Here is an 18,408-nt window from a genome sequence, read left to right as displayed (position 1 = left end):
CATGTCTGCTTACCATAGGGCAGCCCTGGCTGAAAGCTATTGACAGTGTATCCCCAAAGGCTCCCCCCTTCCCCACTCAGCTGTCTCTTAGAAGGTAATCACAACTCAAGCTGCTTTAAGTGAGCATGTAACTAATGTTTTAGTGTGTGTGTGTGTGTGTGAGAGACCTACTCAAACATTCTATCTGCTTTTTTGAAATGGCAGCTGTACACCAGTTTTACTGAGCTATAGCACTACTTGTGAAACAGAGGCTGCACCCAAGTTGTTTAGGTCAGGTTGTATTAGTCCTATTAAATTTTAGCTGGTGGGGTGTTGGCTATTCACCCAATCCATTTGGCTGTGGATGAAGTCTCCAGCCTGTGTACTGTTTTTTGGGAGGTTAAGGGTGAGCACTGACTAACTCAGTATGTTATATTTAGCAGCTTATAAACAGCAGCCCTAGCCAGAGCTTTAGTATTTTGTGTGACAATGTGAGCGAGCCACCTATTCTCTTTATTATAACAAAGTGATTGATAGCTGCAATCCTGGCCAGCAGTTCTAAATGCCTGTCCATACTGAAATGGACTGAAAATTAAACAACCCAGTAAATATTTAGGAAGACAACTGTGGCAGCTGCAAGATGCACATGGTGCTGGAACACTTTTATTGTTCACATTGCTACTTCATACATTTAAACTAGCCCGGCTGTATAACAGCAGCCCCATCTCATAAAGTTATGACTCAGCTTCTTACCATTAAATAGCTCTCTAGCATGAATACAAATCCCTGAAGGAAAACAGTTACAGCTCTTCAATAAAAACTTCCTTAAAAGTACATAACTTTCAAATGGCCAAGAGGAGCAGGCCCTGGCTGCTGCTCCCAGCACTCGCTGAAAAGCTAGCAGTCTCTTCTATCCAGCTGAATGTTTACAGGGGGTGCCATCACCCTGGCTTGCTGCACTGTTATTCTTCATTTGGAGGGAACCCCTTTGCTCTGTCCAACTTATCCAGCACCTCGCTATAAAGACCAATCATCTGGGGAATAGAACCACCAACAGTCTCTCTTAGCAGATAAAAACAAAACTGCCATTCGATTAGAAGAGAAGGGGCAGGGGTCAGAGCGTGTTCCTACAACCTGAGCTACACACTGGTCTACACACACTTGGGTTTTTGTAACTATATCTGTTTAGAAAGTGATTAGTTAATCAGGGCAGCCCATCCCTCTTAATGTGCATGCATTTATACCAATGGAAAAGTGTTTGTTTATAACTTTCAACTAGGGCTGTCAAGCAATTAAAAGTAATCATACTGTTAAACAATAACATTTATTTAAAAATTTTGGATGTTTTCTATATTTTCAAATATATTGATTTCAATTATAACATAGAATACAAAATGTGCACTGCTCACTTTATTTTTGATTACATATATTCGCACTATAAAAAATCGTATTTTTGAATTCCCCCATTACAAACACTGTAATGCGATCTCTTACTCACGAAAGCTGACCTTACAAATGTAGAATTATGTACAAAAAAAACTGCATTCAAAAATAAAACAATGTAAAACTTCAGATCCTACAAGTCCGCTCAGTCTTACCTCTTGTTCAACCAATTGCTCAGATAAACAAGTTTGTTTGTTTACACTTGGAGATAATAATGCCCACTTCTTGTTTACAATGTCACCTGAAAGTGAGAACAGATGTTCACATGGCACTGTTGTAACCGTCATCACAAGATATTTACGTACCAGAGGCACAACAGATTCAGATGTCCCTTCATGCTTCAACCACCCTTCCGGGGGATATGTGACCATGCTGATGACGGGTTCTGCTCGATAACAATTCAAAACAGTGTGGACCAACGCATGTTCATTTTCATCATCTGAGTCAGATGCCACCAGCAGAAGGTTGATTTTCTTTTTTGGTCGTTCAGGTTCTGTAGTTTCTGCATTGGAGTGTTGCTCTTTTAAGACATCTGAAAGTATGTGCTCCACACTTCATCCCTCTCTCAGATTTTGGAAGGCATTTCAGATTCTTAAACCTGGGGTCAAGTGCTGTATCAATATTTAGAAATCTCGCAATAGTGCCTTCTTTGCATTTTGTCAAATCTACAGTGAAAGTGTTCTTAAAATGAACAACATGTGCTGGGTCATCATCTGAGATTGCTATAATGTGAAATATATAGCAGAATGCGAGTAAAACAGAGCAGGAGGCATACAATTTTCCCCCAAGGAGTTTAGCCACAAATTTAATTAACACTTTTTTTAACGAGCATCATCAGCATGGAAGCATGTCCTCTGAAATGATGGCCGAAGCATGAAGGGGCATACAAATGTTTAGCACAGCTGGCATGTAAATACCTTGCAATGCCGACTACAAAAATGCCATGCCTGTTCTCACTTTCAATGACATTGTAAATAAGTGGGCAGCATTCTTGCCTGTAAATGTAAACAAATTTGTTTGTCTTAGTGCATGGCTGAACAGGTAGGACTTGTGGGCTCTAAAGTTTTACATTGTTTTGTTTTTGAGTGCAGTTATGTAACAGCAAAAATCTACATTTGCAAGTTACACTTTCACAATAATGAGACTACATTACAGTATTTGTATGAGGTGAATTAAATACTATTTCTTTTATCATTTTCACATTGCAAATATTTGTAATAAAAAATAAAAATATAAAGTGAGCACAGTCAGTATATTTGAAAATGTAGAAAAAACATCAAAAATATTTAATAAATGTCAATTGGGATTCTACTGTTTAACAGTGATTAAAACTGATTAATTGTGGTTAATTTTTTTAATCTCAATTAATTTTGAGTTAATCGCCTGATTTAACTGATTAATTGACAGCTCTATTTACAGCTGCAGCCACACTAGGGATTGTGTTTCAAAAACTGATACAATTAAATGGGCACAAAAACTATTGACCAGCCTGCAATCAATCAGTGTTAAACTGAAGCCAGTGCAGGGGTGTGTGTAAGATAATGCATGATAACTGCACCCATCATTCAGTCTATAAATTGCTGCAGGAGGGATGGGCAGGCTTAAGGGCAATGGAGCCAGAAGTAATAGAGCAGCAGAAAGAAACAGATGTGGTAAAGGGCTAAGAAAAGCTAAACAGCTCCCTACAGAGGGCTGCTCATCGAAGTGTCCTGCATGGCAGAATCCTGCCTGGGCTACATCCAGAAGTTGCACTGGTTTCACTAAAAGTGGGAGCTGCAGCAATTTAGTTACATCACTGAATGCCAGGCTTACAGCAGTTCAGTTTGATTTAAACCTGGTTTAGAGCAACAATGTAAAAGCATCTACACACATCATCAGCCTGGTTTAATTAAATCAGTGCACCATCCCACTGTTCAGTGACACTGGTGCTACTAGTGTGGATAGAAAAACCCTTTGTTTTCTTTTTAATTTGTTAAAGCATCTGCCTTTTTGCAGAATGTCCTCTCCACCTGTCTACTTCCACTGTAGTTGTACTGCTTCTAATGTTTCATTGCTTGTAGCTGCATGAGTGTGATGGGTTAGATGACCCTTTCCCAGTACTGTGGTAAGAGGCTCAGTTAAGTGATCATCAGTCTTACTAAAGAAGAGAGGTAACTGCTTGGGGATGCAGTGAAGGGGAAAGAGACCTGTTCCCCTGTATCTCTCTCAGTTTTGATAGTAATAGAATATAAGGCCAGAAAAGAACATTGTGATCATCCAATCTGAGCTCCTGTACAACACCTGGCAGAGAACTTTACCCACATTTTTCTTTTCTACCTCTCATGTTCAAACTTTTATTCTTTTCCCTAACAGTTTCTGCCCTGATCCTAAGACTCCTGCAGCCCCTCATGCTGAATGCAACACCCCACCATGGCAGCACACAAGCTTTGCCTCCGTGAGGGTCACACTGGCAGCTTGTCCAAAGCTGTGCCTAAAATGGAGCAGAGGACAGCTGGCCTCATCATGGATAGAGTAGTGCAGCCTGCAGCAAAAACTAGTGTCTCCATCTTTATCTAAGCGACCAGCCACACTGCATGCTGGGATCTGAACTTTTCATGCCTCCCTCATGTCTATGAAATATGTCCCACGGTAGAATGCTGTGGCAGCATACAGTGTGCAGGCTGCAGCCAGCATAGAGCCAAAGGTTTGCCCGCAGCCACAGCTGAGCTGAAAAGTACCTCCACTCAGCTGCTTCCACAAGCTCACTAGTATCAGGACTATAAATTCCTTTCTGCCTGTGTGCCACATCTGTTATGTTCTCTCTTCCCCTTGGGTTTAGACAGTTGTACCAGCAGCTCTGGAACACAGTTCCAGGCTTAGACCCATAATAGCGCATGTTGCTTAAGCATCTAGTGACTTCTTCTGCCTTGTCATTTCCCTTTGGAGCAGTTCCTGCCCTGCTTTCCCCTCTCCCACTCAGTTTTCGCCCCAGCCCCCGCCCCCGCCCCCGCCCCCGCCTCCACCTTCTGCTCACACTCACCTGGCTCTCATAGCTGGTCTTCAGGGATCTCAGGTGATTCAGAAAGCGCACACCCAGCCCACACCACTGCTCAGCCTCCTTGTATTTACCAACACTGTACTGAAGTATTCCTGTATTCCAGGCTCTGGTCATCAGCCAAAGGGTCTCCACCTCTGGGTAATCATCCTAAAGTAGCCAGCAAGGCAAGGCAACAATGCAAAGATTAGGCTTTTCACTCCTAAAGATACCTGGTCTAGGGTGCATTAGAGTTTATTACTAGAACAGAGAAACAAAAGGAAGTTCTTCACCTTGGGCATGCAAAAACCAGAATTCCCTATGGTCTTGCCAATAATTCACCACTCACCTGCACCACTTCCGAACTGCTTACTGCCAGCGTGGGTGAGGAATGTGGCACTCTTGTCTATTAGGACAGAACATACAATCCTGTGGTACTAGGAATGGACCCATGGTGGCTGCACGTGGCAGGAGAAGTTGCATATGATCTATTTGCAGAGTGGATTAAACATTTTCAACATGCACTGAATGGTGGGAACTGATTGTTATGCAGACCTGGAATGACCTGCAGTGGTTCCAGAATTTTAGGATGTCGAAGACCACATCCCTGGAGTTGTGTATCCAAGCTAGCCCCTGTCCTGCAGCACAGGAACACCAGGATGAGAGCTGTCCTTAGTGGCAATCACCATTTGGAAGTTTGAAAACCCAGATCGCTACCCATTAAACGGGAAACAAATACAACGTGGGAAAAATCAACAAATTCATCCTCCTCCTCCTTCCTGAGCCTCCTCACTGATGCTGAATAAGGAGCATATTGTTTAGAATCTCATGAATGAAAATAAGCTAAGGCCAAAATCTTGCTTTGGCTCCTGGGTACCAGCTGTTTCCACGGTCTGGTTTGTACTTCAGGCCTGCCAAGAAGGCACACACAACCAGGGGAGACTAACAAGGCCTGAACACAAGGAAGATTTCACTCTCCAGTAGGCCAGTCCCCATGGAGACAAGGTCCTGAAAAGTAAGTGCAGTATAGCAAGTACTGACAGCAGGGAAATCCATTTCCAGGTCATTTGAAAAACAGGAATTTAATAAACCCACAAAGAAATTTAATAAACAGTTGATTCATCAATGCCAACATTGCAAGCCAAATTTCACCAGCCTCACACTGAGGACTGGAGAAGGGCACACATAGTACTTCTTTCTTTAAAAGGGGGAGCAAAGAGAACCCAGGGAATTTATAAACTAGACAGCGTAACTTTTGATACCTGGAAGGATACTAGAACAATTATTAAGCAGCAGTTTATAACCACCTAGAGGATAATACAGTTGTAAGGAAAAGCCAGCACAGATTTGTCAAGAAAAAATCATGCCGAACCAACCTAATTTCCTTCTTTCACAGAGTACCTGGCCTAGTGGATAGGGGAATGCAGTAGATGTGATATATATTGTGACTAATTTGAATGTATTCAAATCAGAAGGGTCAAATGCTATTCATCCCAGGGTACTGAAGGAATTATTTGACCATATGGATGACAGCAGAGGTCCCAGAAGACTGGAGAAGGGCTAACATTGTGCCCATCTTTAAAAGGGGGGGAAAGGAGGCGTCGGTGAACTATAGATCAGTCAGCCTGACTTCAATACCTGGGAAGCAATGTATAAAACATTCAATTTGCGAATACCTGGAAGATGAAGAGATAATCACTAGCAGCAAAGATGGATTTACCAAGAACAAATCATGCCAAACCACCTGGATTTCCTTCTCTGATAGGGTAATGGATTTGGGGCATGGGAGAATGCAGTAGACATAATATACCTGGACTTCAGCAAGGCATCTGATAGTCCCACATGACATTCTGCTAAGCAAGATGGGGAAATGCAGGCTTGACAGAACTACAATTAAGTGGATACATAATCGGTTAACCAACCACAAACGGAGTAACTATGAATGGAATGATGTTGGATTGGAGGGAGGGCTCAAGTGTGGTTCCACGGGGATCTGTTCTGGGTCTGGTGTTTAACATCAACATTAATGACCTAGATGTAGACATAGAGATCTTACTGATCAAGTTTGCACTTGACACAAAGCTAAGGGGGGTTGCTAATACTCTAGAGGATCGAGCTAAAATTCAAAGGGATCTTGGAAAATTGGAGAACTGGGCGAGAGCCAAGAGGAAATTCAACGAAGCCAAACCTAAGGTGCCACACTCAGGGAAGAAAAACCAAATACACCTCTACCTCGATATAATGCTGTCCTCAGGAGCCAAAAAATCTTACCGTGTTATAGGTGAAACCGCATTGTATCGAACTTGCTTTGATCCACCGGAGTGTGCAGCCCTGCTCCCTTCCCCCATGGAGCGCTGCTTTACCGCATTATATCCAAATTCGTTTTATATCGGGTCGCATTTTATTGGGGTACAGGTGTACACAAATACAGAATGGGGGAAAACAGGATTGGCAGCAGCATGGCTGAGAAGGATCTGGGAGTTGCGGTAGATCACAACCTCAACCTGAATCAGCAATGTGATGCTGTTGCAAAAAAAAGCAAATGCAATTTTACATTGCATTAACAGAGGCATAACATACAAGTTATGAGAGGTGATAGTATCGCTCTACTCAGTGTTGGTTAGGTGTTGGCTGGAATACTGTGTAAAATTTTGGTCACCAGTGTATAGAAAGGATGTAGAGAAACTAGAAAGGATCCAGCAGCAAGTGACGAAGATGATCGAATTCAAGCCACATGAGCAAAGGAACTGAGTATGTGTAATAGGTATCTCTCCAATTATTATCTCCTAGAACTGGAAGGGACCTTGAAAGGTCATTGAGTCCAGCCCCCTGCCTTCACTAGCAGGACCAAGTACTGGTTTTTGCCCCAGAGCCATAAGTGGCCCCTTCAACGATTGAACTCACAACCCTGGGTTTAGCAGGCCAACGCTCAAACCACTGGAATGTCAAGCTGTATTTGCAAAGACAGGTTTTGTTTGAAAATGGTGGGATATATACTCCGGCTTCAGGCAATTTCTAAATCCAGGACTAAAAATACGCCCTAAAATGTCTCAGAAAACCCTCCACAAAAGCCAGGACACTCTCAGTTAAGTCATAAGGATCCAGGAGATATTCAGTTTGAGGTGCCCTCACTATATCCCTCTGGGAAGGGGCTTGTCCCATGTGAGCAGAGGTGCCATTTCAGCTTGGGAGGCGGGGTGTGTGTGACTAACCATGATTCCAGGGGCTACTTACACACTTGAGAAAACTAGTTTTTTTGGCAAATAATTTAGCAATTAGCTGACAGAAGCACTGTAGCTAATTCCTATATAAAAGAAAGAAAATCAAATAGACCCACTCAGCTCTAATACTAACATGTTCTGACATCTTGTGGCAAGTCACTTAAAGACATGGGTTAGGTTTAAAATGTTAATATATATTTTTACTTGGTTACTGAATCTGCAGAGAGAGAGATAGCAACCCCATCAGGACTCCTGGGTTCTATCTCAGCTCTGGGAGGGGTGTGAGATCTAAGGGGTTGGAGTGGGAGGCAGATACATGTGGGTTTAATATAAGACTATCAGAATGGCCATACAGGGTAAGATCAGTGGTCCATCTAGCCCCGTATCCTGCCTTCCAACAGTGACCAATATCAGGTGCTTCAGAGGGAATTAACAGAACAGGAAATCATCAAGTGATTCATCCCCTGTCACCCATTCCCAGCTTCTGGCAAACAAGAGGCCAGGGACACACAGAACATGGTACTGGATCCCTGCACATCCTGACTAATAGCCATGGGTGGACCTGTCCTCCATGAACTTATCTAGTTCTTACTGGAACCAGGTATATTTTGGCCTTCACCACATCCCCTGGCAAAGAGTTCCACAGATTGACTGTGAAGAAATACTTTGTTTTAAATCTGCTGCCTATTAGTTTCATTAGATGACCCCTAGTGCTTGTGTTATGTGAAGGAGCAAATAACATTTCCTTATTCAGTTTTTCCACACCATTCATGATTTTATAGACCTCTATCATATCCCCCTTAGTCATTTTTTTCCAAACTGAAAAGTCCCAGTCTTCTTCATCTCTCCTCATACAGAAGGTGTTCCATACCCCAATGATTTCTGTTGTCCTTCTCTGTACCTTTTCCAAATCCTATATATCTTTTTTGAGCTCGGGTGACCAAATCTGCATGCAGTATTGAATATGTGGGTGTACCATGGATTTATATAGAGGCAATATGATACTTTATGTCTTATTAGCTATCCCTTTCTTACTGATTCCCAATATGCTGTTAGCTTTTTTGATTGCCACTGCACATTAAGCAGATGTTTTCAGAGCACTATCCACAATGACTCCAAAGATCTCTTTCTTGAGCAGTAAAAACTAATTTAGACTCCATTGTTTTGTATGTATAGTTGGGATTATATTTTGCCATGGGCATTACTTTGCATTTATCAACACTGAATGTCATCTGCCATCGTGTTGCCTAGTCATCCAGTTTTGTGAGATTCCCTTTGTAACTCTTCGCAGTCAGCTTTGGACTTAACTATCTTGAGTAATTTTGTATCATCTGCAAATTTTTCCACCTCACTGTTTACCCCCTTTTCCAGATCATTTATGAATATATTGATCAGCACTGGTCCAGTATAGAGCCTTGGGGGACACCACTACTTATTTTTCTCCATTCTCACTGTTTATTCATTCCTACCCTTTGTTTCCTCTCTTTTAACATGAGTGCCTGGCAATACTTTCAGGATCATCTAAGGATCCTTAATTTAATTTAAGGACAAGCCTTTTGTTATCTTAAATCAGCCTGCCTCTGTTTATAAACAAACTCCCTGCCCCGGAGGTGGAAGCTGGGAGCGGCACAGAACTCATCCCATATCACACTCAAGCTGTGTCACAGTTGAGAGCTCCGTCTGGAGCTAGGAAATGCACTGCGACTGCTGACCTCAGCTACTAAACTCCTCAGAGGCTAGAGCCACCCTCCTCTGCTTCCTTAAATGATGCCCCTGCATGTGACAGCCTAAATATTTTAAGATTTGTTTGCTGATTGCTCTCATTGCAGTGAGGACTTTTTAAGCTTACTCAGGATCATTTCCACTCTTTTGTTTTTCTGTTCAACTTACTGTGGTGCCTACAACGCTCAGAGCATCTTCAAAGTAGCCCCACACCTCCTCCAGTATACAAGCATCTGTGTCTAGCACTCCAGTTGGCAGAGAAAGGTGAACCAAGCTGTGCAGACATTTGCTGGGAATCAAAACAGCCACAAAGAGGAAAACTTGTTAAATACCATATGGAATACGCATCTTTGATTACTCAGCAAAGCAACCAGGCATGGAACAAATTAGCTGAGTTTTAACAGCAGCACCACTCTGGCATGTGTCTCCATGTTGTCTGCGCTTCACTGCTTTGTACTCTATCCATTTCTGAAAGCAGGACATCCTTGCCCTGGGTCTGAGCTCATTCCTGCAGTCTATAGATGGGAGGGAGCAGGTATGGTATTTTAGGAGTTGCCCAACTGAAAGGAAGGGGAGAACAGCTATTCCTATCCCAGTCCCACTAAGGGAGCTAACTACAGGGCCCTGCAGCGCTTGCTGCCCTTTGAAATAAAGAAAAACAACAGCAAATGCGTGCACCTTGAAATGGTTCTTCCTGCTCATTAAGGGAAAAGGCAGTTCCTTCATGATAACTCAGCCTGGACTTTAGGAGAGTGATTCACAGAGCATTGTCATGGCAGTTCAGGTGCAGGGGGAGCAGAAGAGGGGATTCCATTACAGGGAATGGAATCTGAGGCAAAAGAATGTCAGGTAGTATTTCAGATTCTATATAAGCACTACCCTGGAGAGCTGGCTACTCAGCACCACTATCTCATATATTTGGCATAGTATCTTACAGTTAACTCCTCCCAGACCCTGCGGCTTTCCCCACAGTTCTCTTCACTTAATTTCTTTTGAGAAGACTGCATCAGACCCAACCAGCTACAGTATGCCCTATGGAGCACATCACAGGATAAAGCCAAAGCTGCTTACTGGCGCCTATTTGTAGCCAATCATCTTCACTGGCCTAGTTACCACTGGGAATATAAACTGTGTTAGAAAGCATGTTAAGTAAACAGGTTTTAATTAACACTGGTGTTAACACTAGTGTAACAAAAATAATCATGTTGAAAAAAGTGCTGACTAGTCACGGGTAAGGCTACGTTTTAGTCATGGATATTTTTAGTAAAAATCATGGATGGGTCATGGGCAGTAAACAAAAATTCACAGCCCTTGGCCTGTCCATGACTTGTACTATACACTCCTGACTAAATCGGGGGAGGGGGCTGCTGCAGATTCTTGGGGGGGGCGGGAGCAGCCAGGACCCCTGCTGGTGCTGGGAGAAGAGGGGGTTGGAAGGGCTGGCAGGCTCCCTACCCAGATCCTTGTGGCTTCCCGGAAGCAGGACATGTCCCTCCCTCAGCACCTAGCTCCCCGTACTGCCCCCCCACCCCAAGCGCCAGCTCCACAGTACCCAGTGGCTGGGAACCATGGCCAGTGGGAGCTACGGGAGTGGTGCCTGCGGGTGGAGGCAGTGTACAGAGCTAGGAGCTGAGGGTGGGACATGTTGCCACTTCTGGGGAGGCCCCCTCCCCCCCAAGGAAAGCACCACACCAGAGCCCCCTCCCACACTCAAACTCCTGGTGCTGCTGGGGGGCGGGGCAGTGGCCCAGGACTACCCCAGTAGCGGCCTGTGCAGCTGGCCTAGGGGCTGCCCAAGCTGCTCAGGCAGCCCCCAGGCCAGCCACACAGGCCGCTGCAAAAGTCATGGAGTTCCCGGAAAGACACAGACTCCATGACTTGTGTGAACCATGACAAACTTGAAGCCTTAGTCATGGGTAATCCTTAAGTGACTAGTGTTGCCCATTTGAAGTAGCAGATATTGGAGCCTTGCCGCAGATTAGTTTCCCACTTGAAGGGAATTTGGTGATGTGGAATCAGGGTATTTTCTGTGTAATTTACTAACTTACTAAATGTTCACAAGTCCTGTTTATCTTGAGCAGAGGCAACCAAAATTGCAGCAACCTCAGCCACTACTGCCCCGTCACCAAGCAGCAGCTCCCTATTTGGCACCAATTTACTTAGCACACTCTGTTCTCGCCTAAGCCTGAGTCTTTTATCTGGGACACCCTTAGCCCAGAGTTGCTTGCCCTGGACTGCATGATCTAGCAAGAGGGGCCTTGGCTTGAAGTCTCTTTTTGTTCCAAAGCTCTGCAACACAAAGGAAGCACAGACAGGTTTGGAGGGAACTAGCTCCTTGCCAGTTTCCTTCTTTAAGGTCAAGGGTTAATTACAACCAGCTACCACATTTTTAAACATGATGACCTTTGTCTATACTAATGGCTAAGTGATGTATAACAGCATATTAAAAGATATCAGTTAAACAAAACCAGCGGAAGACTTCTTCCTTACATACTGAGGGCAGGGGACTGGACTCGATGACCTCTCGAGGTCCCTTCCAGTCTATGAGTCTATGCAGCACAAGTACACAAACCTACTCCGTTACCATTACCAGCACTAATGCGTTCACCCTTGATGAGATCAGAGAGGAAATAGAGTCCCTATGCCCAGAAACTCACATGATGTTCTGGAACAAGGATGTCTATTACGGGCTTGTCTATATTATAGAGTTTTGTCAACCAAAGTCAGTTTTCACCAACAGAACAGTGGAGGTATACGCACTATAATGCTCCTTCTGCCGACAAAACTCTCCTGCTTTGCCGAAAAAATAAAACCACTTCAACAAGAGGCAACAAAATATCAACAGTGTCAGTGTAGACACTGCACTTGGTTATGTCACTGTAAATGGCCTCGAGGAGGTGTCCCACAATGCCCATCATGACTACTCTAGTCAGCACTTTGAACTCTGCTGCCCTGCACCTGGGAATTTCTGAAATTCTACTTCCTGTTTGCTCAGCATGGACAGCTCATATCACATCTTCCCAGCTGACCACAGCATCTCCACACAGCAAATGCTCTCCCGCTTGGAGTATACCTGCGTTGTTAGATCTGCTGGCTCTACGGGAAGGAGGCTTTGAAGTCCCAGCTACACTCCAGCTGAACTTCGATATCTATGGTCAGATTTCTTGTGGCATGTCGGATAAGGGCTACGAATAGGACACGCATCAGTGCCGTGTGAAGATAAAGGAGCTGAGGCAGGCACACCAGAAGGCAAGGGAGTCAAACTGTTGCTCTGGTGCTGCCTGAAGGCTTGCCGCTCCTCGGCAGCAATCCCACCTCCACTGCCACAAGCCATGTGGATACTTTGGCAGGGCTGAGGACCTGAGGACGAAGTCATGGACAAAGTGGTCAAGTTGGAGGACGATGTGGAGCACACAGCAAGACCTCTTTTCCACTCCAGAAGGGTCAAGCCAGTCCCAGCCATCCATCTCTGATGTGCATAAGCAGGAGAGGAGCAGCTCTGGTAAGTGATCTTTTTGAGTTGATACTGTTTGGTTATATGAGGTAGAGCTGTCCTTTGCTTTGTTATATTCTTGAAGTGGGTGAAGGGATAGAAATGTACAAGGCTAGCTATAATAAATAATAATATATGGAGATATACCTATCTCCTAGAACTGGAAGGGACCCTGAAAGGTCATTGAGTCCAGCCCCTGCCTTCACTAGCAGGACCAAGAACTGATTTTTGCCCCAGATCCCTAAGTGGCCTCCTCAAGGACTGAACTCATAACCCTGGGTTTAGCAGGCCAATGCGCAAACAACCAAGCTATCCCTATGTTTGCATGTGAGTCACATTCCCCTGTGCAGCTAAGCAATGCAGCAGAACAGTTTGCTAATGCACACTGAGATTTCATTGGAATCCTCTAGAGAGATCTCTAGGAAACTTTCCTGGATGTATTCGCCCATCCTCAGCCAAAGATTCCTTAGCAGAGCTGCTTTGTTCCTCCTGCCGTTTTAGGAAACTCTCACCCGCCAATCGGCAATCACTCGTGCAGGGTCCAACACAGCACACAGACGAGCAGCATAGGGACTCAGTCTGAAGCCGCATACATGCAGAAGATGCACCCTTGCATACCCTCAGGAGTAAAATATTGGCTTCAGTGACCCCTGCCTACAGAAAATAGTGGCAGAATTTACAATATTGTCCCTAGTTGCTGCCTAGACCCTTTGTCCCATCTTAAGCACTCCCCCAGGCTGAACTCACCATGTTTAGGGCCTTTGCTGAGATGTGTGCTTGCAAGAGATAGCGAGAAACTGACTCATATTTCAAAAGAGGTGCATCTTACTATAATGATTTGATGCTATGCATGCACTAAACAATCATGCTTCTGTTTATTGTTTCTTGTGCTTCTACAGATGTGGCCTTCAGAGGAAACCCCTACAGATCAGCAGAGCACCTCTACCAGATAAGTATCAGAGGGGTAGCCATGTTAGTCTGTATCCACAAAAATAACGAGGAGTCCAGTGGCACCTTAAAGACTAACAAATTTACTTGGGCATAAGCTTTTGCGGGTAAAAAAAACACTTCTTCAGCTGCATCTGAAGAAGTGGTTTTTTACCCACAAAAGCTTATGCCCAAATAAAGCTGTAAGTCTTTAAGGTACCACCGGACTCCTCATTGTCTACCAGATAAGGAAGCGAGCAAGGAGGACATGTTTCTAGAGATGCTCTAATCCTCATAGGCCAAAAACCAAGAATGCAGGACGTGGAAAGAGAGTTTAAAAGAAAATGATAGAACAGATAGGACAGCAAGGAGAGCCAGGAGCAGACAATAAAAGTGATGGAGGAGCAAACGGAGATGTTAGAAGTCCCTAACCATGCTGCCTGCAGAATTAATCCATGCTCATCCCCCCCCGTCCTCCACCGCCAATCCAGAACTGCTTTCCATGCCATTCCCAAACTCCTCCCACACGTTCCTTGCAACTTTCCAGCTCAACTTGGTACCCCATTCACTTCACCCTTTCGGGCAGCTTCCAAAATGATAGCTGGACTTACACACAGCAATAAGAGCCTACACTGCCCATCACTGTTATCTCCCTTTCCACCAACCCTTTTGTGTGTGTGTTAATTGGTATTTAATAAAAACATACTCTCTGAAAGATAACAAATATTTATTTGTCTCTTACACACGTGGTTGCCGCTTGAATTAATACACAGTTGTAATCTGATCATTTGCTAACTAAAAATCATTGTCAGAAATCATCAAAATTTTATGAAAGGTGGCAAGTTAAAGCATTGCAGAGTACTGTATAGAAAGACACATCACTGGTGCTCATTGTCAAAATGGTGCCTGAAAGCCTTCCAGATTCAAATAGCACCCCACTGTGCCACTCTAATAACCCTGGTATCTAGCTGCTCAAAATCAGCCACCAGGCGATTCACCTCCATGCTCCACGCCAGGAGAAACTTTTCACCCTTAGCCTCACAAATATTACTCAGCGCACAGCAGGCTGCCACAACTATGGAAATATTTTCTTCATTTAGGTCTAACTTGCCATAAAGGCAGCACCAGTGTCCTTTAAATCTGCTAAAGGCACATTCTACGGTCATTCTGTGCCTGCTGAGCCTATTGTTGAAGCGCTCCTTGCTGCTGTCCAGGTTTCCCATGTAAGTCGTCATGAGCCATGGGAGTAAAGAGTATGCTGGGTCTTTCATGATCACTATGGGCATTTCAATATCCCTCAGTGGAATCGTCTGATCTGGAAAGAAAGTCCCTGCTTGCAGCTTTATGTACAGGCCAGTGTTCCTGAAGCTGCATGCATCATGCACCTTCCTGGACCACCCCGCACTTATGTCAGTGACATACCCAGTCATCCACAAGCTCCTTCAATACCATAAAGAAGTACTCCTTTCTATTGATGTACTCTGTCGCAATATGGTTTGGGGCCAAAATTGGACTCTGCATGTCATCTATCGCCCTGCCGCAGTTATGGAATCTCGCTGCTGCAAAGCCATCTACTATTTCACACACATTGCCAACAGTCATAGTCCTTAGTAGCAGGATGCAATTACTGGCCTTGCATACTTGCGTTAACGCAGCCCCAACAGTGGACTTCCCAACTCCAAACTGATTCACGACTGACCAGTAGCAGTCTGTAGTTGCCAGCTTCCACACAGTGATCGTCATGCTCTTCTCCACAGATAGGGCAGCTCTTATTTTGGTGTCCTTACGCTGCAGTGCTGGGGCAAGCTCCACACACAGTTCCAGGAAGGTGGCTTTGTGCATCTGAAAGTTCTGCAGCCGCTGTTCGTCATCTTAGATCTGCATAACGATGCGATCCCACCACGCAGTGCTTGTTTCTCAAGCCCAAAAGCGACAGTCCACTGTGTGCAGCTGCTCCATGAATGCCAAAAGTAATCTGGTGTTGTTTCTTTCCATGGCACATACAAGGTCAGGCACCTCATATTCCTGTTCACATTGGATGCTCATGATATATTGCAGTCAGCTGTGATGTGTTCATAACAGTGACCACAACAGTAGAGAGCAGTGCAGGGTCCATGCTTTCAGAGATGGCAGGCACACAGCAAACAGGGGAAATTGAAAAATACTGTGAAATGCAGTCGGAAGCCCATGGAATGGTGGGACAGAAAAAAAATGCATTATGGGACGTTGAGCCCACATCCATGATGCACTGCAATCCACTCCACCTTCCCACAACTTCTAGCTGCAGAAGGTGGCAAGTAGCACAGTGGGATAGTTACCCACAGTACACTGCTCTCACTATCGATACTAGAGCACCAACTGTGGACACGCTCCGCCATAGAAGGAGTGTTGTGCGAAGACGCAAACATGATGTAATTATACTGGGTTTTGATCGTTGGCATAACTTGCATTGACAAAACGCTGTAGTGTAGACAAGGCCTAAGTGAGAGCAGTTTTTATTCAATGAACATTGGCTCATCTCTTGGGCATCTTGTTTTAAGCAGTCACTCACTGATTCAGAAGCCGCCTCCTTAGCATAGGCTGACATCTTCTGGCTCTCCCCTCCCTGAGGATCTCTCTTCACTATAGAGTTAACTCAGGCTCTAATTCAGGCCCCCATAATTCCTCTTCTGTCCGCATACTACACCCTCTCATCCGAGTTTAGTGATGCTTTCAAGCCGGGCTAGCTGGCTCTTCTGGGGCTGTAGATAAAACCCAAGGGTTGCTTTCACTCAGGGTGGTGACCCATCTTGCAGGCTAACCCCCTTGCATGCTGACAGTCCTTGAATGTGTTCCCACAATTCCCCTCGTGTGCCCAGAAGAACAGACAATGTTTTCCACAATTCACTGGGAACAATAAGGCAGCTCATATTACTGCCACACCAAGAACATGGGTATGAGCCCAGAAGGCGAGATTACTTACTTATACGTAACTGAGTGCTTCAAGAAGTTATGTTCCTACCGGTGCTCCATGTGAGAACGATAGCACATGGGTGTGTACATAGAGATTTTTGTCAGCAGTGTTCATGGATCTGCAGCTGTGCCCTACGCACCCTTGTGCTCCAATACGAGAGTCTACTGGGAGAGGCAGACCCACCACCATTCCAGTTGCTTTCCAATCAGAAAGTCCAGATGCAAAGTCTCCGAAGTCGAGAGGAGGGAGGATAGTGGAACACCTATAGGGACAAAGCATCTTGAAGAACTCTGGTTACTGTAGAGATAAATAACCTTTCTTCCTTCTTCAAGCTATTGTCCTATGGATTTGCATGTGTGGAGATTCTTGCACAGTACATCAATATGGAAGAGGGTGCTGAGGAGGCAAATTCAGTACAGATCACAGAATCGCATCACCAAAGGCTTTGTCTGCCCTGAAAGCAGGTGCAATAGTGTAGTGGGAAAATGTGGGCACAGAAGACTAGGTGGCAGCCCTACAAATGTCTGTGATGGGTATATTCTTGAGTAGGGATACAGAGGTGGATTGGGCACTAGTAGGATGGGAAGTAATCCTAAGTGAGGGAAGCCCTCCAGATGCTTCACAGCATGCCAAGATCCACCCTGAGATCCTGAGATAGTCTTTGGGTGAAAATCGACTGTCCTTTCATTAACTATAAAAAGAGATCGAGTCTGGGATAAGTTCTGGAGGGCTTCGGCCTATCAAAATAGATGGCAAAAGCTCTTCTTACATCCAGATTATGAAGACTAGCCTCCTCTCTCAAACAATGAGGCTTGGGGTAAAACACTGGCCATTGAATGACCTGATTGAGGTGGAAGTCTGATGAGATCTTACGCAGGAAAAAAGGATGGGGGCATAGAGTCACCTTCTCACAGTAGAATATCATGTACAGGTGGGGTCAGTCTTAAGTGCTCCTAGTTCTCTTATCTTTCTGGCTAAGGTGATGGCTATGAGGAATGAGACCCTGAGGACCAAATGAGGAAATAATCAGCTCCCCAAGTATTTGAATAGGGGTCTTCTAAGGCAATGAGAACCAAATGAAGGTCCCAGAGTAGGGTGGAGGGTTTCCTGCTTTTCAGCACCACTGTCTGAACCTCAAGAGAACAATTCTGTTCTATGCCCAAGAGCCATCAAGGAAGCCTTGAAGTGCAGTGATAAAAAACTGAGGTGGGTTATGGTTATGGTTAGAAGTTCTACTGTCAGAGGAAAGCAAAGCACAGAGAGAGGCAAAGCAGATCTGAGAACCACACCTGCCTCAGCCATGATTGTGCTATCAGAATGGTCACTACTCTCACCTGTTTCAACTTGTTCAGAAACTTCAGGATTGATGGTGTTGGAGGATAAGCATACAGCAGGACTTGAGGATGGGAAAAAACCTGTGGCAGGCCTGGTATCCTGAGGTTTTTGGCATAACCCATCGAGGGAAAGGCAGCAAACAAACAGGGACTGAGGACAAAAAGGCCATGAATGCAAAGAAATGAGGGAGAGTGGAACCCCCTTCAAAAGCACAAACCTGTGCTAAAAATATCCAAAACAAACAAACTTACAGGAAAAAAAATAAAACAATAAAATGTTAAAAGTGAAGTAAGCTGTGAAGCTATGCTTCAGACACCACAAT

General features: G+C 44.6%; 1 protein-coding gene across 1 annotated transcript in view; it reads right to left on the bottom strand.

Moving 5' to 3' along the window:
- Nucleotides 1-303: 303 nt before the first annotated feature.
- Nucleotides 304-18,408, bottom strand: part of TEX11 (testis expressed 11) — a 138,212-nt gene continuing 120,107 nt past the window's right edge. The window contains exons 28-30 of the mRNA XM_050964910.1: nucleotides 9,547-9,667; nucleotides 4,442-4,606; nucleotides 304-1,013 (exon numbers count right to left, since the gene is read on the bottom strand). Coding sequence (XP_050820867.1) covers nucleotides 942-1,013; nucleotides 4,442-4,606; nucleotides 9,547-9,667 — 358 coding nt within the window. The 3' untranslated portion in view covers nucleotides 304-941. The remainder of the gene's footprint in view (nucleotides 1,014-4,441; nucleotides 4,607-9,546; nucleotides 9,668-18,408) is intronic.

This window comes from Gopherus flavomarginatus, chromosome 8, assembly GCF_025201925.1.
Source record: "Gopherus flavomarginatus isolate rGopFla2 chromosome 8, rGopFla2.mat.asm, whole genome shotgun sequence".
Lineage (NCBI taxonomy): Eukaryota > Metazoa > Chordata > Testudines > Testudinidae > Gopherus > Gopherus flavomarginatus.
Note: the sequence above shows the minus strand (reverse complement) of the source record. Positions and strands in the feature narration are given on the sequence as shown.